At 42.8% G+C, this 25,427-nt stretch overlaps 1 protein-coding gene across 2 annotated transcripts in view; it reads right to left on the bottom strand.

Moving 5' to 3' along the window:
* DENND5B (DENN domain containing 5B) overlaps positions 1-25,427 on the bottom strand; it is a 106,705-nt gene that overhangs the window by 10,516 nt on the left and 70,762 nt on the right. For both annotated transcript variants that reach the window (XM_050712598.1, XM_035550836.1), the window contains 9 exons: positions 24,711-25,247; positions 23,092-23,323; positions 21,044-21,194; positions 11,309-11,402; positions 8,069-8,200; positions 7,110-7,262; positions 6,585-6,663; positions 5,259-5,340; positions 213-341 (listed from right to left, as the gene is read on the bottom strand). In XM_050712598.1, coding sequence (XP_050568555.1) covers positions 213-341; positions 5,259-5,340; positions 6,585-6,663; positions 7,110-7,262; positions 8,069-8,200; positions 11,309-11,402; positions 21,044-21,194; positions 23,092-23,323; positions 24,711-25,247 — 1,589 coding nt within the window. The remainder of the gene's footprint in view (positions 1-212; positions 342-5,258; positions 5,341-6,584; positions 6,664-7,109; positions 7,263-8,068; positions 8,201-11,308; positions 11,403-21,043; positions 21,195-23,091; positions 23,324-24,710; positions 25,248-25,427) is intronic.

The following is a 25,427-nucleotide window of genomic DNA, read 5'->3' as shown; positions in this document are numbered from 1 at the left end:
CTTCCTGAAAATTAGTTTTCCAGGCAGATGAGCAGACTCCTGCCCTGCTGGATGGGCAGTAGCTCCTCCACCAGCCCTTCAGTCCCTTCTGGTGGCTGGAAGCCACTGAACCCAGACAAGGCACCTGGCTGTGCCCTGAGCCTGCAGAGCCCCTTTGGCACATCAGTGAGGAAGATGTGAAAGTGAAGCTTTCAGAACAAGAGCCAACTTACTTGGCAAGTGCCTGGTTGGAAAGCAGCTGCTTCAGGTGCTGAGACAAAAGCTTCTTCTCCAGAGAAAGCCTTATCCAGGCTCGGGCTCGCCCCACATCTGTCTTTATTTCACTCATGTTCTGAACATGCCTGAAATGGATGGGAAAATAATAATAATAAAAATAAAAATAAGTGAATCATAAAAATCCTACAAGCTTCAAGTAGCAGCATCCAGTGTGATGCAGCACCTGGACTGGAAAATGTCTCTTGATATTAGATGCTGCAGGGTAGACAGAGCCAAATCCCATCCGCTCCCCTGTATGTGACAAGTGCAACAGAAGCTCATGTGATTACTTACATGTAAGCACAAAAACCTGTCTGAAAACCATGAGAACGAACCTCCAATATGGCCCTACAGAGACCCACAGCCTGCACCATGGCACTGAGACCCCTGTCAGCCCCAGGCTGGCCTGGGGATGGGGGCAGCCCCTCCTGGGCACAGCAGGTTGTGTTGCAAGCACTCTACAGCACACATCAGCTGCGCTGCGTCCCAACGCTTTCTTAGCCAAGGTGAGCAGGGGTAGACCTGCACATCCCCGCACTGCCTGGGGTGGATGTCCCCACAGACACTGCTTATGATGTAGGAAGAAAACCAAACCAAACCAGCCACCTATGAGACCCATTTATACTACAGTAGCTCCCTAAAGCTGCTGACACAAACAGGTATGTCTGGGAGGGCAGCGGACAGTACGCATCTTAAGAGTTGCTCCAAACCACAGTCTAGTCTGAAGGCTCTAACAAACCCACTAATGGCAGCAGCAATGGGAAATCTGAGAAAAAAAGAGGATTATTAGAGAAAAACAGTGACAGACAGTATCACATTTTCAGGGACGTAAGAGGTCCTCGTGTAAGTGGTAATCTGAACGCCATGCGCAGAGTCTGTAGGAAAGCAAAACTGTAATATTGGGGCTTTTTTACTGCGGTTTTGCCTTTTTTTTTTTTTAAACTTCCTATATTTCAGTTTGGAGAATGCCAGAAACTCCAGTTAGAGAGCACAATGAGCTTTAGAAGAGGAAGAGAACTGCCATGGCAGATTGAAGCTGCTTCCCCAAACCCCCCACTTAGTTAAATAAAAAGCAAGAAAAATGACTAACAGTTCCCAGCAGGGGAAAGAAAGGGCTGCAATTTCTTAATTTTCACGCAGTTTGCATATTAAGTGCACAGGCAATTCAGCCCTCCAAACCTTTGTGGCAGGCTCCAAGTATCATCGGCTGAGTTTGAACTGATCTTTGTTGCCATTATCTTTTACAGCCCCCTGTGCATTGCTGTGTGTTAGGAAATGTGGCAATATTTACTCCAAAGAAAATCCAGCAAAGTCATGCTGTGACTGATGCTTTCTGTGTTGACTAGTATAGTCTCACTGTCTCGTGTTTTTCCCCATCTGCTATATCCAAACACGTGCTTTGCGTTATATTTAGACCCTGCATTATTTGAGAAAAACACTCTCTTGTTTATAGAGCTTCTAGTGTAATACGACTAGAGCCTTAGGAGCAAATTTGCAAAGCACAACCTAGTGCTGTCCAGAAATATGCGTTCGCTCTGAACAAGTGAGGAGGATACCAGACATAGCTCATCAGCCCTCGGCACTGCTCTCTGCTAGGCTAACCTACCTGAAGCCTCAAAACACAGACGGACCTTTGCAATCCAAGCGGACGTGTCTGCATCACACTGTTCTGTGCTGTGTGCAAGTATCTGAAGAACCATCAGTAACACACTGCTGATAGGAGTAGTGGTAGCTTGCCAGGGGCAAAACCTAGGTTAGTGCAAATTCCTTTAAAAAACAGATTATTATTTTTTCAAATAAAAGAAGCTTCCTTCTGTTTCCTAACGTGACACATGGATGGATGTGTCAGAGGCCTGCTTTTTGATGGACAGGTGAGAAGCACTAACTCTCAGTGCCCTGTATGACAAAACCAGAAGGGCACAATACACTCAGATACAAGTCTTTGCCCTTTGTAAGCAAGCTTACGAGCCTCCCTCTTTTAGCAGCAATACCTACCAGCTGAATCACCACAGAGATCCTCGCTCCTGGCACTGGCAAGCCCTTTGTGAAACATTCCCCTTCTTGGCTCTGAGCGTGGCAGCCAGCACTAGACCTTGCAGCGCAGACAGCTGGGCACGTGGTCAGGAGTCCTTGAGAAGCAGGACGTGCACTACACTTGACTACACAGTGCTGAGATGCTCTCTTCAGACATTTCTTGCCTTTTGGGATGGGAAGATCAAAGCACAGAACATCTCCCTCCCTCTCCACTCTCCCTGACTTGGCTTAAATTACACCTAATATGACACACTAAGTAGAATATGTTATTTTGCCATGAGTGGATTCACATACAGATGGACTCAACTGTATTCCATGCATGCTCTATCCCTCTTTATTACCTGTTTCTGGTTGAGACCAGATTGGCATAAATCACGCATTTGGGACAAATCAGGATCTGCAACCATGCAGCTTGGCAGAAGCATTAAGAAGATTTGGTGATCCGTCTTGGTGTCAGCAGAGCAGAGTGTAGCAGAACAGAACATTCAGGAACGCAGATTTATTTCGTTCTTGCTGGTGACAGTCAGAACAGCTCTATTTTTATCAGTGACCTCAGTGTAAGCCCTGTGTGCTCACCGCTGCACAGCAAACTCTTTTTGTCAGAGTACTGAACGGCAATTTCAGTGCAATTCCCCAGGTTGGGACTTGCTTTTTAATCCCATTAGCAATAAAGAAAAATCTACTTTCCCTGCTGGATGTGAGCCTGGGGTATGGCGAGACATACCCCGCGCAAATAGCTGTGCTGCCAGGAGAGGTTACAGCTGCTCAGCATCACCACGCCACCGAGGACAGTGCGAATGCTCCTGATGCCTATGCAGCCAGAAGAGAGCTGTGTTCAGCTGGTACCATTCAGGACTTTGATAACCCAGCCTGTTTTGACTGCAGCAGGTTACGTAGCACTTCTGTGGGTGCAGCAGCCAGGTCTCGCACCCCTGGCTGGACACTCCTTGTGGGAGGGGTGGCACGGCCAGACCCAAAAGCTGGTCACAAGGAAGGGCTTGCCTGAAGGGAAGGACCCAAAACCAGAGCCCAGCTGGACCAAAAGTTCTGGGTCCATGCAAGAAGCAAAATAAACGTCTTGAGCATTTTCTGTACCACATCTAAGATGCATGGTTTTGTGAGGGAGGCAGAGGACACACAGCATTACCTACAGCACAGGCTTATCACAGATCCAAGAGCGTGACAGTGATTCAGCCCTGCTGTTTAAGTTGTTTACACAACCTTGCATGAGCCATCAAAAACAAGCTGTGCTTAAGGCAACGTTTAATCCTCTCACCATTCATTCAGTTAGCACCACAACCCCGGCAATTTAACAATTACCCATCCTTCTAGCTTCAGCATAAATGTGTGTGTGCAAACAAATATTAGCCAGCATTCCTTTCAAGCAGGAGAAAGGATGCCACGAGATTATGCATGACAAATTCAACTCACCATCTGTCTGGCATTTTGTATGACCAGACATGTTTGTGTACAACCATGAATACCCAAGATACCACAAGAAGTAGTATTCTGCCTCTGTACTTTGAAAAGCAGTGGAAGCAATCCTGTGACTCAGGCAGCAGAGCTCAGGTTCGTGCTGGACTTCCATTAGGGAGCTTAGCAAGTGCATGGAAGATGAAACACACGCACTGGTGAGCATTACTGGGAATCCCCTCCCAGTGTGCAAGTTTCCGCTCCAGCTCCTCCTTCACCCTTTCCTTCCACTGACCTACTACACGCCCAGCAGCCTCACAGGACAGGGTTAAGTAAATAGCTGCCACGTCCCATGAAAGGGATGGTAAAATGACAGACACATGTTCAAAAAGCCCCTTTGACATTATACTCCTAATTACACTGCATGTGTTCTCCCTCCTGTTCCCTCGTAATGGCATATCATTTTAGCCCTACATGGCATGTTGTATTCTTCAAGAACAGTGCAAGATCCTTAAACCAGATAACATAAAACAAGATAGTTGCACCCCGCAGGTGGGAAGAACAGTCATTTTCTTTCAGAAAAACCTGACTAATCTATGTAATCCCACATCAGAACAAAACAATTGGTAATAACACACACGGTAAAATCACATCACTGTAATTGTAGATAGCTCACAAAAACATTGATTAATCTTAATTGTGCCTTCTTATTATGTGGAAGAAGGATGTGGCATTACAAGAAACAATGCTCACGTTCCCTCACACTTTAAATTGCTTGCAGCTCTTTACAGAGGAGCGTTATTGCATTATTCCTGCCCTCTTTTCTATGGCACTTCTACCCCACTGAAGTGCTTGGTTGTGGCAAGTGAAGTGTCAAAGAAGTGGTGTGACCTGGCTTGATCATGGAGATGTCCTCGGGAACAACTGTCTGGTGCTGTCACATCAGCTTCCACCCCTTCTTATTCTGTAATCCTTCAGGTTCCCAAACAATGCTTCATAAAATGCTCTCCAAAGCTAGGTCACCTACAGAGCACCTTCCCTAACTTCACATTCCAGCTTAAACTCACCTAAATACTAGGCTCATGTACATTTCTACATTTGTACATTTATTGGTCATAAAATGCTAATTGAAAAATGGAACATTGCTCAGACATTGCAAGCAGATTTTTATGTCCCTTTGTTTCATGTATCAACCATACTTACTTGGTCAATAATTTAAAGCTAACAAAAAGAAACAAACTCAATGTACCAAGGGATTCAATATTCAACGTATCTGTTATTTGTAGAAACTGGCTTCATTGCTAGAAGAAACCCCCTGGACAAGACAAAACCAAAACCCAAGTAGACCTTGGTGCATTTTTCATTGTCTTTTACCTAAAATAAGTAAACATGCAAAAAGTATTGTAACATAAAAAGGTAATGGTCTAGATTTGAATGCAGGCTGAGGAGAAGCTTTAATTCTACCTAACCTTTGTAAACCCAAAGCTAGTGAGGATCTTTACATTATGCTACCCAATTAAAACCACAATTAATACTTTAGGAATCAAATTATATACCTCATATCTTGTATCAGGGAAACCCTCAAAGTAGGCAAAGTAATTCCTGTATCAGACTTCCGTCTTTCTGTTCCAACAGCAACTACAGTAGAGAAAATATATGAAATTAATACAAAATTATAGCAATGGCCTGCAATGCATTTGTTTTACATAAAGCTGAAAACAATCTTAGGTCACTGGTAACTGCAACATCTCTGTTCATTAGCATTATCACTATTCTGGAAATGTGGAAGCAGACAAAAGAAAAAATACTTAATACATTATCTATTTCTTCCTTAATTCAGCAATTAACCTGGGGATTTAAAAAGCTTCCTTTTTCATATGTGAAATAGATTAATATAAATCTATACATTGGTGAGTTGAGTTTTATTAGTAGTATGTTTTTATGGAAAACTCACAGCTGAGAAGGATGTGATAGAATTAAGCTACAGTAGCACATAAGATGCTAAGAATGCCATGCATTTCTGTACTCCCCTCCTCTGATCAAACTACTTTGTGGTGACACATTTTGTTCTCAGGAATTTATGTTGGCCAGTCAGATTGCTTAGCACATTACTCAGTGAAGCTTACTAAAAACTCTTTTGATGAGTGGGACTAGTTCATCCATCGATGCATCTTTGAGGACCAATCATAAAGTTCCCCTCTGCAGGATGTGACGATTTCCAGGGTCTTTGAAAGGTGACCCACAAAGTTCAGAGTCCTTTAATATAGCACAATGCAGCCACCATGGGATAGGGAGATCTCAAGGTCATCAGAAAACCAACCTCTCTTACAACACAGAAGTAATTTAGTGATTGTAAAAGGCCAAACCAAAGCATAAACTGGGTGCCTAGACTGATGGATGGAGATTAATTACACAACGTCTGAACCGTACCGTCCACCAGGATAAAAATTTATTGAACATGGAGATATTCACATTGTGATTTGGGAGACAGATTGTGATCAGCGAAAGAAAAATGTCCTAGCCTAAGTCAAAATGTCTTAGCTATGGCTCTAAGCTTTCAGCTGCTTCACAAATAGTCTCCTAAAGAAGCATGGCTTCTCACACCTTAGTCAACGATGACTAAAAGGGAATGAAGGTAGAGAACAGACATTGAGTGATTTCCAGACAGGGATAGTAAGCATCCTCATTTCTCTCCAATAATGTCAAGCTATTTTGTCCAGACATCAAGGCAGCTTCATAATGATTACAAAAGGCCTCAAAATGTAGACGTGATATTAGCAAGCAAATACACTGAAATCTCTACATGAATTTCATGTGGTTGCACCGTTCCTCGCAGGCCTGCTGTGATGGACCCCCCAGGGCATGAACTGCTGAGTACTCACCTGGGGATTCTGCACTATGCTCTTGCTTCTCTTCTCTCTCCTGGTACTGAAGTAAATGGGACCACAAAGCAGATTTCCCCTGAAAAATTGAATATGAAGTAGCTTTAAATAAATCAGCCAATGAAAAAGATGCAGCAAAATAATGGGATGGCATTTCAGTGGGACAGAATTTCAGTAGTGAGTATGATTTCATTTCTCTTGGGCCACAAGACCTCAGAAGAGGACAGGATGCTCCCAGTGATCTAGCAGTGGGACCACTTGCTTTCTTTGTTCTCTCCCTGGTTTTGCTTCTGGAGGTTGAAAGAGAAGAAACCAAACACCAATTTAACAACATCATTGTAATTTCCAGAGCTGCCTTTCCAAAAAAGAAACCCTCACAAGATATGAACCAGCGAATCTGAGCCCAAAGATACCTTCTGCTTTATGTTGGAATGACGCTACTGAGCAGCAGCTTGGAAGGTATGGGGGCATTCAGTATTTGATAGAGCACTGTACATACAAAGTCCTGAGTTTCCAGTTACCAACCTGCTTCACCTGCAGACCATGACTCCAGATTCTTTCCAGCAGATCACAGAGACTAGCAATCAATGTATTTTCCTCCAGACCTGTTATGTTGGCTTCTCCATGTCCCAACTCGACTGCTTCATGGCCCATCTTCTCTACCAACATACGTTTAGTCTAAAAAAAATTAGAAAAGAATTCCAAAAGGTTTCCAAAAAACATTATCTCACAATGGACAGAATAGATGAATTTATAGATGAATTTACTAAAACATGGTTGGGGATGATAATCTAGAGACCATTGCTAATAGTCTGGCCTGAGAAACATCACATCTTTACAGAGACTGAATTAAAAAAGAATAATTAAAAAATACAAGTTTGTATTATTTATCCATACTGTCCTGTTTCTACATCCTTTTTCTATTGTCCTGTTCCTACACTGCTGCTTTGTTATTGACCAGTATCAAAGACAGAATACAGAGCTAGATAGATTTTTTTACATAATTATCATTATACAAAGAAACTATTCTTCAATGGAAATAAAAGCTTCTTTAATATTAGAAACTGCTATACTTCATTAGCTCTGTATAAACAGCATGCACAAGCTGCACATGCTAAATTCTTCCTTTTTTGACTGAGGGTCTCAATGCCTCAATCCCATTATATTTAGGTTACCTTTAAATCTGAACAATTAAAGGAAATCCTCCTTAAAATATTTGAGATCATCCTGATTCTCCTTCCTGCCCTTTTTACTCTTCCCACCAACTTGGACTGCATAAACAGAAGAGGGATAATACATTTTCTTCTTTTCTTAGCAGTTGAAAAATATAACGCAAAGGGATATCCACCCTGTAAATAGCCCGGTAGACGCTATTCCAACAACGCTGTTCCAGCCGTGAAGGAATTCAGGATACAACATGCAGATGCTATTTATGTTCAGCATAAGCAATGGGAGAGCCTGCAGAGGGATGAGGGAGGACTTACCTTCATGCGACATTCCTTCAGCAATCCTTCCACAAATTTACTGTTGGTCTGTGCAATCACAGCTGGAGAGAGGTCTGAGAGTTTGGGCTGCCTTAAATTTTTTCCTAGACTCCTTGCCTCCTGCATATATTTCTAAAAATAAACAGAATAATTTTAGATATTGCAAATCAGAGGGGTTCTCCTCATCCTAATCCTAGGCAAGCAGATGCTGGTGAAAAGGAATGAGCTATTGTTAAGCTAGTAAAAACATGATTTGTCTGATGCTTAAGTGTCAGGCTGAAGAAGTGGAATGCTCCCTTATGACAACACAAAAAGGCAGATATTTTCCTGTGTGGTACCAGAGCAGTCAACACTAGCTAGTGAACTGTGCTGTTAGCCACTAGCACAAAGTTAGCCACACCACGTGCATAAAAGCGTGAAACCTTCATTCAGCAACAAAATCAAAATATCAAGCAAAGTTTCATTCCATTGTTATTTGACCTTCACTAATAAGTAAAAAGCCATTTGTCTAGTTTCTTGACCAGACCATACATGAATGGAAAAAAAAACTTTGAAAAGAATTTGCAAGAAGCAGAAATGCATCTAGTGAAGGAGAAAGATTTCACCCCTTACTTTGTGTCTGAATAGTTCACGTGGGAAAAAACAGACTTGATTTTATTCTCAATTAACTTCTTAATTACAAGGGAAGCTCATTTCAAATGAAACTGACATTTAGGATCATCCTTGTTTTTACTGTAGGGGTGCTAATTGAGAAGAATGTACAATAACTGGCATGCTTTTTAAAAAGAGATCCAAGCTATGAGAATAGACTTTTAAGCCTCTTTGCTTCACTGTCTTGCTGTTCCGGGGTTGGATTTCGTTTGTTTGTTATAAAACAAAAAAGTCAAGCCCATCAAGAAGTGTCACCTGCCCTAACACCTGTGAGAGGACTACATGCTGAGCAAAGCTAAGAAGTTGACCACATTTAGGTGTGAAAATGGGAAGCCTATCAAAAAATTCCCCAGACACTATTCATAAAGTTTGTGTTAATAACAGTTAAATAATAGGACGTGGCCAAAGAAAACAGTCTTGAGGCAGCGTGCTCAGAGCCTGATGTTGGAATGCTCCATTTTTGTGCAAGACCTGTGAATTTCCAAATGTATGTTTTCATCTCATTAATGCTGCCTCTCTGGGGTGAACAGATGGCACATGACAATGACTGCTCTTCCCCCAAGAGGACCAGACCACGCTCCTCCAGCGACTTAGCACTGCTGCTGGCTGGGCTTTGGGGGTGCTGAGCAGCACACAGTGACAGGGCACCCTACAACCACTTCACATCAGTCCAACGGGTCAGACAAGAAAGAAGGGTTCTGCCATAGAAAGCTGTGTTCAACTAGTTAGTAAGTACTCAGCTAGGTAATTACAGTTTCACTGGTACTGTAAGAACTTAGAAATAGTTGAAAAACTACTGCATATGGGAATAAAAATCACAGCTGATGAAAGCACATTGTTCAGCAAGCAATCGCAAAAGTGACTTCCATCTAATTTGGTGCAAAAATTGGCAGTGAGAACAGTGAAAACGTAATACAGAGAATATGTAAATAGGAAATCTAATACTTCTTTTTGAAGGCAAAGGTATAAATAAAATGTGGTTATAGTCTGAAGAGTGCAAAAAAATGATAATCTTGTTTTATTTATTGCATGTCTTGCTATTAAATTTATTTATTTTTTAAACTTTTAAGAGTTCAACAGGAGAATGAGTGTGGGACAATAGGACTAACTGAATACTCTCTGCCTGTACATCAGCGGCCACACACCACCACCCTCCTCCATGCTGGGGTGGGAAGATCCAGCAGTCAAAGTGACGCTTTTTTGGATTTGACACCCTAAGCTGAATTGCCAACCAAGCAACATGGGAAAAAGGAAGCAAAACAAAATTCTTGTCTTTCAGTCTCACAACTGTCATGTTTGCCAGGGAGCTGGCGTGGAAGCTGGGAGCTGGTTTCCAGCTACTTTTCTGATTATAACCACACTTCCAAGCACTATAGGGACGTGCTCGTACTCTACGAGAAAGGGAGAGGTTTGGGATGCAGCAAAGACAGTGGTTCCTTACACTAAGACCTCAAAAGCAGCTTTCAACAAGAAAAACTAAAACATACCAGGCAGCATTCAGAGAAGGATTTTTTAGGAGGCCGTGCAGGAGGGGGTGGCCCCTGGTCCCACTCCCAGAAGGCCATTGAGTTCTGGCGAAGCAAAAGCTCCTCCGAGGGCTAAGAGGAGGCAGATGCCCCGATGGCAGAACAGCCAGAAAGAGAAACAAAGCAAGAGAAGCATGCATATGATCCACAGCCAAAAAGAAGAAAGTAAATACATGACAAAGTATTGAAAAGGCTCTGCTGAGATAAACACACAAGGCACAGTTTAAAATATACTTGCAAAGTCATCCTAGCAGAAACAGCAAACATTCACAAATGCTGTTTTGCTGTGTTTCCATGAAACACCGTTGGAAGCTGAGGTTCAAGAGTCCACTGACTCCTTTGAGCTTTTTAATTGCAAATGTCAACACTGGTCAACATTATATAGCAAGACATACTACAAAACAGCACGAATGTTTTATTTTTGCTAGTGACATACAAAAGAAGCACATGGACATCAATGGAAAAATATGGCAGAAAATACTTAATGAAGGACAAGAAACTGAAAAGATGGGAAAGAAATGCATGCATGTGACTAACATTTACAAGATGTGTGGGAGTTCCCAAGCTTCAGGCACAAAAAGACCTCGAAGTCTTAACCTTTCAAATGGGCTTACTCATGTCAGTAACCACATAAGGCAAAAAAAATCCTTTTAAAAAAGAAAAAGTCCTGCCTCATTTGCCTCTACAGAGCTGACATTTATTCAAGGACTTGGCTTTTCCAGAGACCTTCACGCTGGGCAGAGCTCCAGCGCTGCACCCAGGCAGGCACCAGGGCTCTGCTCTCCACGTGCCATTACACGACAGGGGTCTGTATCAGCAAATAAGCTTTTCCCGGATGACAAAGGGACTGTCTTATTCCAAAATAACAGAAGTACATTATTTACATTGTGTGCATTGAAATTGTACAGCACGTACAAATACTTGTGAAGAGCAGCATTTAAACGGCTGGAGACCCTACATAAACCTTAGGGTAGCAAGAGGACTGCCCGAAGCAGCAGTGCGTTGTTTGCCCAAGCCTCACCTCAGGGACAGACAGGTCGCACTGCCCACAGATGCCACCTACCTCTCTCAGATCATTATCCAGCCCGATGTGCTCCGAGTGCTGCCGGAGGCGGTCTTTCCTCCGCTGCGTGGTGGCACTGCGACTGGCCCAACGGCTGGGAAGTCAGAGGGAGAGAAAGAAAACACATGAGTGGAAAAGGTTGGAAGGAAGAGCCTGTATGCAGAGCTGGAGGATACCCAACAGACCCGCAGGGCAGGTGACAAGCCACCGGGCACCCAGCGGACCTGGTGGACACCTGCCTGCTGCCTGCCTAAGCGAGGCAGCGCCTGCCGCAGCACTGGTGCCACCACGAGGGACATTGCTGTGTGTAGGCACCCAGCAATGCCCCTGCTTGCTGCATTTGCTGATGTTTGATAGAAATGGTGGCTGTGTAAACACAAAAAAAGGGTATGTTTTGAGTAACAACTTCTAAAAAAATTGCTCTTTTGTGAGGTTTCTGGAATAATTCCTGCAGTGGAAGTACCACAGGGAACGTCGTCACCGTGACAGTAATTACTGTGATACTGGGAGCACCTATGTCTAGAGGATATGGGCAGTACTGACATTCCTGGGATTAATCGTGTTGCTGTCTTCACCATGTTTCTTTTTTTCCCATCATATTTCTAAATAGCAACAATTCTAAATAATTCTAAATTCTAAATAACAAAAATTCTATTTTTACTACATCTTAGTTTATGTCCAACTCAATGTTTTTCTCATCTGAAGCTGCTGCCCAAAAGCAGGAGCTAGGTAACCAGGTTTGAAACTGAGCAACCCCACAACTCCCAAACATCCAAGCTTCTTTGTGCCAGATACTGTAACAGAACACAAGATAACTCCGTGCCAACGAATTCAGAATCTCAAGTGATTGCAGGGTTTCTAATAATAACATAGCATTCTGTCAAATCCTTGCAAACAAAAATGTTCAACTGGTGCAGAGAATAAATAAGTTAATACATTATTTATAGAGGAAAGCTAAAATAACTGTGCATAAAACAACCTATCAAGCATTAAAAAGAAGTATCTTAACTCACATGAAGGCTACATCTTCAGAATGATATTACTGTGGCTGTGCTTATTAAAATAAAGAAATAAATGCAGTGAAAATAATAATAAAAAAGGCCTGTAAGCCCTTCAGTGTCTTCATGAAGTCCCCTCTGCCTCTCTCTTGCACCCAGAAGTTAATGAGCAAAATGCAGCAGGGTTTGCTTGTTGAGCCTCTCCACACAGGTGGGTATCTGCAGGAACAGGAGTCACCAGACCCCACACCCATCCATTTCCACGTGTGTCCCAAACAGGAGCATATACAAACAGGATCTGAACTACTTGGGCAAGGATTTTGGGCTAGCAGCGTGTAGGTGGATGCAAGCCTGGAGGAGGAGCTTGCACGGAGCTGGACTTGGGTCATGAAATGGCTGACGAGACATTGGGGAGGTGCAGGAGGCCCATGAGAAGTGCAGGGATGTAACCCTGCTCATCTGAGGCCTCCAGCTTCCAGAGAGCAAGACATGTACTTAACTGTCTCCACCAATTCCTCCAGTGAGGCAGTCAAAGACCAAATTTTGGCTGTCTGGATCCAAAAGGTTAAAAAAAAGTCACAGGAACTGAAGTTTTTATGGTCAGAATTGAAGTCTCTTCCCACCTTCCAAATAACATCAAGAAAACAAGTGCAAAGTAAGAAATAAACACCTGGGTCTGCACATAATTATGGTTCAGCACTTCACCATCCCATATGACAAGAAATTTATTTATAAAACCCTGTAGCCTCAAGCCTGTTGTAAGTAAATGAAACAGCCCAATAGGTGTCTGAACAGGAGGCACTTATACCTTCTCAGAGGAACGCATTACTGACATAAGTGTCTCTGCACCTCCTCAGAAATCTTAAAAATATACAACCTGTGACTTTAATAAATCATCACATTCCTTGCAAAAGCAACACCCAACGCCTCATCAGATGACTGAGAGGCGAAGAAAAAGGCATTCTGATAGTCTCAGCAAGTTGAAATATAGCAAAAACCCAACCCCTTGAAACAGAGGATAGCAGAATTAGAATTGACTTTAGCTACCTGGCTCTAGATACCTCCCATTTATTGCAAGTTAATACCAAGCTTACTTTTCACACAACAGAATGCCAGTAATACACCTAAATTTAAGTTATGAATCATGTATTGTCTTTATCATATTTTTTTTGCTGTAATTCATGTTGTATATTCTGAATTCTAGACAAAGATTTGATCCCTTTCCACTTGCATTTCTGCAGTTACTGGAAGATTTAGGAATTACTACAGGCGTCCTTTGAGAGAACACATCTCACTGAAGGTGAAAGTGGAATAAAACCCACAGAATAATTACAGGTAATACACCGTCATTAAAGCATTCTCAGTTAATTCCAGCCAACTGGGAGACAGCACAGGCCATTCTCCAGATTATTAATCAGAACTATTTGAACATTTTCAGCATACAACCGTAAAGATCATTAGCCACTTCTGAAGGAAGAAATTGCTGTTCATTAGGTGGAGCAATTACACGTGCAGCAGGCCACATGGCCCCTCTTCCCCAGCCGCCAGGCTAGGGAAGAGAAGCTATCGAGTGCTGGGTGAGGTCTGTGCATTCAGATGCTGCTCTGAATCTCTCTGGGAGATTTGGTGAAGATCTAACAGCAGATAGGCAGCATTAAGCAGCTAAATCTTTTAAAGCCTTTTCTTTACTGGGCTGCATAGAATAATGCTTAAATATCACAATAACCATTCCCTCAGCCCCTCATCAGCATAGATCACATTTTTGCCCTTCAGCCACTCCAAATGATTCCAAAAGGGGCTAAAAGCCCTCCCCACCTCCTTGGGGGTTGCTGAAATCACATTTGGGTGTCTGGAGCTGGACTCCTCTCCTGGCCCTGCCATAGGCCGGCTGCCTCATTCACACCTCGGCTGGTGCTGCTGACCAAGAGAGGAAAGCTGCGCTTACACATGCAAATGTGTGCTTGTTTTGAGCCCTGACCCTTGGGCTTTTCCATTAAACCTCCTGGTCACCCTACGAGTGCCCACATCTCTACGGAGTGGTAGCCAGAGGAGACAAAGCCCCCCTGGCTGGTCCTGAAGCTGCCCAGCCTAGGTGTTGCCCAACTATGCCCTGACCTGAAGAAATCCCCCTCCATATTTTTTTTAATATTCTTATTATTTCGCCTGCAGAGCCCTGAGCACGGGCTACTAGCTTGTTTCATGTATTCCTCACAGCAGAGGTGTTGCTCCAAGCACCAAGTCTCTGGGGGCAAGGCAGCTGCAGCTCAGGTGCTGTGGTGCAGAGAGCCCAGAGACACGCTGCCTATGTGAAGCAGCAAGAAAAAACTCTTTTTGGTAGTCTGTCCTCATCTACTGATGCCCGTGCCCAAAGACAAATGCTCTTTCCCCTCAGGGACTGCGAAAAAGCAGTGATATTTCAGAGTAGGGACCAGGGAACACCGTGTGCTGCTCAATATAGAGAAAATAAACAAAAGACTCTTCACTGGAAGTGTCTTCAACATCAAGACTGTAAGGTCAACAACAAAGTCAGTATCGTCTGATACCACATTAGACCCAGCAAGCACAGGAGTAGGTTTGCAGAGGGTGGAGGAACTATCAAGATGGCACTTGTACAACACAACACTTAACCTGTGATGCTTGATTTCTGTAATAAAAATGGAAATACAGTCAGCATCAAAACTGAACTGTCAGAAACCAGTCTAGCAGAACAGCAGCCTGGACGTGCTGTACTGCAACCATGTGTTCATCTCTTTCTCCCACTGCCTCCCTTTCCTCCCCCTCAATTCAAAGCTCCATGAAGGCATGAAGAAATGAAGCCTACCCAAACAAGCCACGGGTACAAAGGGCAGGATATACATTGCAGTAGGTGTAACATGCTGCCAGAGAACAAGAACGTGAGAGGCATCTGAAAGACAACTTCAGTCACAAACTGATTTAACTAATATAGCCATTGCCATGAAAATCACTACAGTAATTTACAATCAATTTACATTGGTAACAAAGAGAGAGGTGGAAGGAAATGAATGCACTTGTCTACAGGACAGAACATAAATCTCCTCATAGAGATCATCTCCTGAGGCAGACTGCTATTTAGGTCTGCAAATCATGGCAATACACCTTTTACATACATACAGGAATTATCTGACCGTGTTTCTGTATTCATAACTTAGCACACAGATGTACCATGCCTCCAACAACCCTAAAAGCAGGCATGCAGTCTGCAGGCATTAAACACAAACTGCACATGTAATCTGCTCAGGCTAAGGAGCAGTTCGTGTGGGACTACACAGAGATTGCACGTCAAACCCATGTTGGACCAAACAAATTAAAAGGAAGGTCATATTTCCCTGCGAACTTCAATTCTGCATAGTTATTATAAAATGATATATTAACTGAAATAAGTTAATTGCCCTTTTACTGCCTTGCACTGGTTGAGCCAAGGATCAGCACGCTCATCCAGTTTCAAGTTCCCATAATATGAAATTCATATTTCAGAAAATGTTTTAAAGCACTTATTGTCGAAGTCAGTCACATTATATTCTCAAAAATGAATGTATTTTGTATGTATGTAACACAAAGGGTTAACATTTCCATTGCACCTGTCAGTGGTGTGCTCTGTTAGGTTACCTAATGTTATTGTAACCACTTGTTTCAGATTTTCATACTTAAAAGGTGAGCTTTCACTAAACACGAAGTTTAAATAACATCAGTGTCCTGTGTGGATGGCTCAGTGCTGACTCATGTCTTACTCAGATGCACTGCAGAGATGTTACTCTCTACCACTTCAAAGTGCAATTATCTGGCTTGATTTAAGAAACAAAAAAACTTCAGTGAAGCCTGCCAGCCTTAAAACAGTACCCAGCATGTCAGGAGGTAGAAAAAGCACATATAGTAAGAAGTACTCGTTAGAGGAGAGACAGGTCATTTGTCACACAAAAAATAAATTGGTTAAAGCCAGAATGAACTCTATCATCATATACAGATTCAACAAAAGGATACTGCTTTGCATAACATAAATCATATTTTCTTTAAAAACGTTAGCCACATTAACTTTACTGAATAAGCAAGCAGTAGTTCTATTTAAAAATTAGGAAAACTAATGGGCGGGTAAAACCTGGGCAGCTCCCAGCATGAAGACAGTGGTGGTGATGGAGGCCACAAGGCTGTGCTCACACAAGTTGCACCATAACCTGCATCACAAAGATGAACCAATCTTGTACATTCTCAATGCATAATTTTTACAAATAAATACTGACATAGTGATGATGTCAGCAAAATGCAGCACAGGAACAAAAACCTGCAGAAAGCAAGGAAATTTTTTTGAAATCTGCTTTACAGGTAAGAAGAATGTATCACTTAGCTAAACCCCGAGGTCAGGAGGCAAACTACAGAGGGATCTGTGCCGGAAGACTTGCACTGTGCTCTCTTCTGAGGGTGACTGCAGGTAACACAGGACACAGAGGACAGACAAAAGCACCAAGTTCACAGGATGCCAGAATACGAATGAAAGAACTCAGAAGAGAGAAGTGGCCAGAAAAGGGGAAATGCACAGGTCAGGAAAGCAAGTAAGGGTGAAAGCAGGGCATAGATAAAGAATGTGGAAAAAAAACAGAGCTAAATGAAGAGGAAGGTTACAAAAATGATAATCTAAGCCTTTTTTGTAAGTGTGTAACAAAGCAAAACCTTCCCTCAAAAGATAAAAAATAAATAAATAAAAATCAGTTGCTCTTTGTGGATAGCACTACAAATTGCCAGTGCTAATATATTCCCATGCTTGATGTGCAATCAGTGTTTTCCTCTGCAAAATTTAATCTCATTTATCAAGCTTCTTAGTACAAATTAAGTTACAAGGTAATCAATTAGATTGAAAACACAGCTTGCTTCATTGTTCTAATTCTGCACTGTAAGCATATTCACCATCATTTAACAATTAGCTAATCACAAACCATGAAGTGTTTATGCAGCTTGTCTTTTTGTCATTCAAATTACTTTCCTGAATTGTTGCAAAATTATCAGCCAGTGGAATCCCAGATAAAATTTCAAAAGCCTGGCAGAAAAAATACATGGGAAAGAAGAGGGGAATATGTAGAAACCACAATGTGGTGCTGGTGTTTGAAAAAGGAAAGGACAATTCTGGAAACTGATGCTTTTTTCCAGGCTGGTAGACACACTGCCTAAGTGGCTGCAGCCCATTTCCTCCTGGGACATTTTCTAGGAGGACTTCTGCAGAAACCACTGTTTTAGGAGGTTACAGCAGTGTGGACAGGACATTTTTGAACTCATAGAAAGCTGCAGCTGCTGCCTGCAGATTCAGAAAGTTTTCCTATGAAGTGGGGGTTGTATCAAAGGGGATGAGTGCAGAGAGAGTATCCCAAGCAGGACACTGCTGCCTGATGTGAAAGGGGGCAGAATTGTGCTTTGTGGTTGGATTTTTTTCCCCTTAATTGCTGTTGGTGGGATGAATTGCTCTTTTCCTTATATAAAAATATATTTATTTTTATTTATACAAATATTTGGACACAATAGTTACCATGTTTTGCTTAAGTTTAGGTCTACATATTCTGCAGTCAAAGTCTTTCCGTGTTCTGGCAGTTTTGATCAAAAAGATGATTAGGGTATTTACTGTAGTTACTATAATTACTGTATTTCTGAGAGCCTATTCTTCAAATATATGGAGTTTTGTTGATGGTGGAGGTTTCTTTTTAACCTTACTGAAAAGAAATGAAAAATTAAATTTGGAGTTACTGTCAGGGAGGTTTTGCTTAGCCGAGCAAGTCAATATTCCCTGACCACCCCGGGGGAGAAGGTACAGATCAGCCCCGAAGACACCAAGCAGGCACCTGCAGCCTGCATGAGCTGGCCAGAAGAGGAGCTCATGTAAAAGGGGCTGTCTTCCCAACTTACGCTGAGCAAGCAGATGAGCAAAAGCAGCAAGAAGTGTAACGCTGGCTAGGGCCAGAGGAGCACAGGTCCACCCCCCTGTCCAGCCTCCTAAAGGACATCTTGGGGGGAGAGGGAAGAAGCAGCAGGGTGACAGAAGTAGGGCAAAGCAGGCTGCTGAGCATGGCTGCAGGCTGACAGATGAAACATTATTAGACTTCGCTTTATGACAGACCTCGGTGTTTTAACACTTATACATGGTAATGTGACCAACGCTTGTTCCCAGCTGCGTTTAGGTGGAAGTGATCCAACGTGACTGTCAGCCCTTCCTCCGTCCCCAAGACCTGCTTGCCGTGGCCAGCAAGCAAGAGCCAGACACCTCCTCTTCCAAACACAATTTCCGCCTGTCCAAGCAACATGGTTGTCTGGGATCACACAAAGGACCTAGGACTAAACAAACTAAAAATATTTGTTCTTTGCATTATATTCCTGACCTAGATATAATATGATACTTATAACAGCCCCGTGACTGTGAGAGAAGTACCTTCACCGCTCTGTCCCAGCACAGGAAGAGAATAGCTAGCAAATATTATGAGCTCTGGTTATATGTTTGTTAGCTTATTTGTCCATAAAGGGAAACAATAAAAAACTGATTGCTAGCCAGCGAGGACAGGTTTCCATTAAAATAGCTTTGAAGTAGTTTATTTGCCACTGTCCAAGAACAACTGAGTGGAGCATGGGAATGATTTTTCTCTCCTGAAAATACACTTTCTTACAACATTCAGGACAAAATTCACTATATAAAATTGAAGTCTGCAAAATTATTTCTGATCTACATATTAATTAATATCTTTTGCATTAATTTCATCAGCACATGAGCATGTGTATACACACACGCTACATCCGAAGTGCCTGAGAATGAAGCTGAAATGTTCTCCTCCCACATGCCCATACTCAAAGGCTAAGGCCTGTGTGCAAATATAACATATCTCCAAGAAGCATATACCGGGAAATTCAAATTAATTTTGGAAGGCTACAGTTCAATCGATTTTGTGGTCAAAAGAATTATACTGTATTTGCAGAGAGCATGAAAAGGCTATCTATTGTATCTGTGGGTGTAAATTCAGCAGAATCACGTCTTAAATAGGAGAGAAAGAGAGTCCTCTCAGCTGCTCACATAAAATGCCAGGAATCAAAAAGATATAAACAGATGGTCTTGAGATTTTCCAATTACAAACCTTTTTGGCAATATACAACTGGAGGAATTCCAAACATTTGTCACTTTGACATCACTTCGCAGTAAGTAATGGGATTTTTGTATTTACAAATTCTGAAACATGCTGCAATTTGAGGACCAGAACCAGCTAAATCAAAAATTATCACTCAAGGAGTTAAAGTCACATTTTAGAATAGGCACAAATCTAACTGAAGTATCTTAAAAGGCACAAAGAAAACTGTTTTCAGTTTAATGCTTATTCACAGAATCAGTAAGATTCTGTGACAGAGCCTGAACATACAAGTAACTTGGAGCAGGCTGAGCCTGCTCACGCTGTTGCTGACACTATAAAACTGAAACTTGGTGTAAGAATAAAAGACAGACTGCTAAACGCATCTTCCAGAAGTTGAAGAAATCCTCAGTTTCTCAAGGAAGCATTACCTTTAAACTTCCATCTTTGCTTGCAAGATGACTACAAAGAACTTTGAAATAAGCATTCCTCCTTTTATTTTTGTGGGTGTTAACTCAAAAACTAATTGCAATTCTTTAAACATTCAGTGCTTATGGATATCTTATTTTAACATTTGCAAGTGTTTTGCATAGCAGGTGATTAAAATAGGATTAGCTAGCACTGGGGGGTACAAAAGGTGTATAAATAGAATTGAGTGGGAACCTCACAGAGGATCTTAGAGCAGCGTGTGTGCATGCCATTTTCTGAAAGAAGAGCTAGCTTTCAAAACTTGGACTCTCACATTTATCTGTGCTCTACCTTGACCTACCACTGAAACTGGAAGTTAGGGTCTGAGCTAGTCATTTTGTAAACAGTAATCACTGATGCACAAATAATTCCATTTTTTTTAAGGAAGAAGGGGAAATAATCTCTTTCTGGGCTTGGGGGGAAGGAAAAATGTAACTTACAGCACTTACTCCACATTATATTGATATAGAAATCATGTTAATTTGTTGCTACAGGTTCTCATTTTACATTAGGCAAATTAACTACATAATGATATGCTCAATTCCACAGCTATAGGTAGCCATACCTTCATATCAAAGCACAGCACGGAGCCTAACTGGAATCAGAATAGTCACCAAAAAAAGAACCACATACTCTCCAACCTCACTGAATTGTTGTTCCAGGTTACTCCAATCTGGAAACTGAAAATGCTACAAAAATCTTTGGGGCATATAATAATAGTTAAAGGAAAGAGAGGAACAGAGACGGCACTAATTCCCTTCTGCATGGTGATGTGGAGGCTTCAATACCAGAATTTATTTCAGAATCTGAATTTTGGCTTGGGTTTCCAAATTATCCTATTTAGTGCAAACCAGAAAACTAATTTTAAATTTATTATGACAATGATAAAACTAAAAATATGTATGAGGAAACATGGTACTCACCACTAGAACAGAAAATAGTACAGAGGAACCTTCACAAAACCAGAACTAATACTTTCTAGTGTAACCCAGACTATGGCTGTAACTTCAGAATTAGCTGGTAGAAACCAGAAAAGGAAAGAGTTGCTAAGGTTTCTTTACACTGGCCAGAAACCATCCAAAACTGAGACTGCTGTCCATTGATGTGGACCTTTCATAAGAAAAACCTACTTTCAATTCCAGAAAATAAAAAAATATGCTTACTTGTTGTTGGTAGGTCCCGTTGCTAAGACGTCTGATTGCAACTTTGGGAAAAACCCTTGTTCGTATTTCCCTTGACCAATCTTCATATCGAGTAAATGCGGGTGGATGGCTGTGTGATCGATCTTCATCAGCCGCTGCTCGATGGACTGGGCTGCAAGTTATACCCACACGTCAGCAACCCCGTCAGCGAGCTACATGTGCTACAACAAGCAGTCATGCTCTGATCCCGAGTAAGTCTCTAAGAAGTTAAAAATTCATCTTACTCCCTGAAATCCAACACTTAAGGGAGAAAACACCTGTGCTGTTATTTTGTTATTTGGGGTTATCTGGACACGAGTAGTGCTTGGACAAACAGGTTAGCTGTTAGGCAAGCTGGTACTTGAGGGAGCCCACCGGGGGACATGGTGGTTTACAAGCTGACAAGGGCAGTGCGAGCTTTCCCTGCAGCTCGGTGTTTTGTCTCAGCGCTCCTTCTGTCGAGATGCCTGGGGCTGGCTGGGACTGGAGCAGCCCCCTGTGAGGGCTGGGCACTTTGCTTTGCCCCAGAGACATTTCCTTGGGCAGATGCAGCAGGGCGATCCCCGAGTTTTGCAGATGTCTGGCACCTGTGTGATCCTCCTCCTGAGGGTGGACGTGCTAGTACTGGCTGACAGGCTGTCAAAAAGCACGGGTAGCCAGCAAGGCCTTGAGGGCAACAAGCAGACATTTGGACGTGGCAGAGGCTACGACAAGAGTGGAGAGGGCTCCCTAAAAACCCCGGTGCCACTGAGACCAGTGGAATTTGGTCATGATGTGGCACGAGGGTTTCACCTCCGCTCTCTAGCAGAACACAAATGAAACCTGTCACCCTCTCACCACTGAGTCAGATGTGCTGCGAACCAAAGGGGAGAGGGGGCGGTGGGGCAAGAGCAGCATTTAATTAACAACTTCAGTATGCAACTTCAGTATTTTTTTCCCCCTAAAAAAAAAAAATCCCTTTGGAGGTTTTACTTTGGAGATAATGGCTGGGTAGTGTGGGGACAGAAGGTTTGAAGGGTTCTGAAAATAGTGGGTTAAACAAACAAGTGCTGGAGTGGTGTTGGGCCCGTGTGTGTGAGTGGCAAATATGAAATAAAGTTGGCGTTACTATCAGTTCGCTGCTTTTCAAGACACAGAAAATGAGGTTCCGGTGCCACAATATCTACCAAAACTAGACGTTGAATAGACAGGCGACCTGTAAATTAGAATTGTTTTTAAACAGAAAGAGTTAACCAGATATAGGATTTCTTTCTATTTGTCACACTTGTAACAAGCAAAATGCTCTCAAGCAATTAGAAAACTAAAAACAACAACAACAAAAAAAAACACACAAGAAATGTGCTTGCCTCAGTTCATTAATTTGTGTCCCAACCAATTGAAGAGTGTAATTTCCCTTTATTACTTGGAAATTAAATAAGTACTTGCACAGTAAGAAACTCAAATGTAATTTGAAAATACGTCCTGTGACTATAGTGAAAAAAACATCCTGATCCGGAGCACACAGCGTGTTGTTTGCTAACACTGCACATCTCCTGCTGGAGCTACCAAATGTGCCACACAGGATTACATCCCCACTGTCCCGCACAGCTCTGGCCAAATGGTGTGCGCCCAAACCCCTTCCTTTTTACAGGAAGGGGGAGATGAGGTGAGTGGCCCAGGCACTGGGGCTCAGCTCCTCGGTGTGGCTGATGCTGGTCCCACCAGCGCAGCGAGGGGAGGTTCTGCTGGTGGTGGGACAGGAGCTGCCTGGAAGGGGATGCAGTGAGTTTCCGCATGCATCCCAGGTTTTAGCTTGTTTTTTTTTTTTTAAAAACAAATGGGTGAGCTCAGAGGTAAAGTAGAGGCTCCTGATATTTACAGCTCGTAAAAGACCACTGAAGTTTTTGCCTAAGGAACCACGGACACTGCAGAGTGCTGCGCAGGTAGCTCAGGCTTCCTCACTGGTTGCAGCACTCCCATGACTGAGGACCTGTATCTCCTTGTGGCTGACATTGTACTTCTGAAGATTTTATTAGCCCATCCGAACATACCTGCTTCCTTCAGAGTGCTGCATTTCTGATAGTTGGATGTCCGCAGTGCAGGGGCCCTTACATTATACAGCCTTATTTTCTCAATTCGGGAGTCAAAAACTCGCAGGAAAGGGTCCTTCTCTTCCCACTGGGAGATTATCTTGTTGTCTATGAAGGTTGCAAACATCTGTGTTTCGATGAAGTGCGACAGGAATGGGAGGTAAGGCTCAGGTTGGTCCGAGAGGAAGGAAGCCTGAAATACAGAGCAGGGCGTTAGTGCCACGCTCCGGCTGTCCTCTGACATGACGAGCCATCCTACAGCAGAGAACCGATGCAGCAGCCATCAGGAAGGCTTGGACAAGGCTTTGCCACCACAAAAACACCACTCAGAGAGGATGGGATCCAGCTACAGAGGGGTTTGGCTCATGGGTCACCTCTCTGGTCACAACTGTGAGAAATAAGGAGCTTGGGAGGTTTTGTGACAGCTTGAGTAAAGGGAACATGGAGCTGCTGAAGCACAACCTGCACTGCCATGTGTTTCAAAGCAGTCTAGTGGCTACTGCCTGCAGGCACAAGCTGTGTGTAACCTGTGCGTGCCCTTGAGGGACCTCTGGTTCCACACACCCCTGCTTGGGACCAGGTCTCTTACTGAGGTGTCATATTTATTTAGGGGTGTACAATGCTCTTCAGCTGATATTCCTCAGTGAAGGTAAGCAGCGCAATTGTTCTTGAAATTCCAATTAAATTGAGCATGTACTTAAATCTCTAACTGAGCTTTGAAAACCCTCACCTTAAAAGCCCATTTTATTGTGTAAGTACTAGCAGAGACTGCATAAACAAACCCTGACTTCTGAAAGCCACTACTGTTCAACACCTAAGTACAAACAAAAACAATAGAAGGCATGGTAGTGATTTTGTTTTGTTTTTGTGTGTGTGATAAAAAACTGACTGAAATCAACATTTAGCCTGTTCTTTACTATTTATCCCTCTGACATTCTCCTCAGAGTAGGACTCGTATCTATAAAAGCTGATGGTTAAGAGCGTTATCTACTTTGAGAAGTCATTCAGAAATAATAATTGTGCAAGCTTCCAAACATTTCTCATTCCTCTTGCTAACCTACACTCTACTTATTTCCCCATTTCTAATCTCAGCTTCCTATTCACTCTTGTGTACACACTACAATGGAGCCATAACAGTACTCTTCTGACATAATGACGTGATAACCTTCTACGGAACAAGACTACATGTTAACAAAAAGCATTACTGTGAGATTAGGAAATAAAAAAACATGAAAAAGTGGATTCGCTTTTTGTCTTGTGTGTGCACCTCTCCTCTCAGCAAAGAAAAGAAAAAAAGTCACTTTCCGTCGCTGCCCTTGCAGAAAACCCACAGGAAAGCCCCCCATCAGTCAGGCAGCAGTCTGTTTACAGGGCTGGTACATGCCAGGACAGCTCTGAGTGGCTCAGCAGATCCACACGATTTACTTTGCCAGATGACCTGGCCCTGTGTAATCAAAATGGCAGATTTTGAAGAAAGGGAGGATTAAAGAGTACCTAGGCTACATATACATGACACAGATATTCACCCCCACCTCCTAGAGCACTTTTAGGTGGAAAAATAAATACAGAACTATCTTTACTTTGTCGAAGTTCTGCATTTGTTCCCTGTTTGTCAGCCACGATTCCAGATCGGGGGCGGCCTGAATGACGAACGCCTCGTAGTCTGCAAACATTTGCGTGAAGCGGTTGGCAAACACCTCCCGGAGCTGCACGTTCAGTTTGTAGTCCCTCAGCTCCACCTCTTCACACTGCAATTTCACATCCTTCTCTTTTTCCTCCAGGGGAGCCGTGATGGTCATCTTCTCCATCGTCACGCCCGTTCTCTTGGCGAGAGCTTGCAGGCGAGCAATGGTTTCATTGCCTTTCAGCAGCTCATACATATTGAGGGCATTGCCGGGGATGTTCCCGTTCTTTTTGTCATTCACCAAGTCACTAAGGACCAGGTTCTTGAGTTTGGTGGCGCTGTCGCTGCAGTGCAGATTGCCCTCCGGTGGGATCCCAAACTGCAGGAGGACCTCGGAGATCTCCTGGATAAACTCCAGCTTGTTGGGGAACTGGGGGAATTCCTCTGGCAGTTCAATGAAATGGTTGTCAATGTCCACAAAGCACAAGTTTGCCTGGAAGATGAAGAAAAGTTTCAATGGACACTCAGCATTGAGGGGGCTACTGTGCTAAGTAGCCCTATTTTCCCAGAATATTTCCAGACAAAAGGATAAGAGCACACATTTGCAAGAGACTTACTTAAGTATGGCTTCAGTAATGCTGAGGGCCAATTTAATACATTAGTGAAGCCTCCC

Source organism: Cygnus atratus, chromosome 1, assembly GCF_013377495.2.
Source record: "Cygnus atratus isolate AKBS03 ecotype Queensland, Australia chromosome 1, CAtr_DNAZoo_HiC_assembly, whole genome shotgun sequence".
Taxonomy (NCBI): domain Eukaryota; kingdom Metazoa; phylum Chordata; class Aves; order Anseriformes; family Anatidae; genus Cygnus; species Cygnus atratus.
This window is presented reverse-complemented; position numbering and strand designations above follow the sequence as displayed.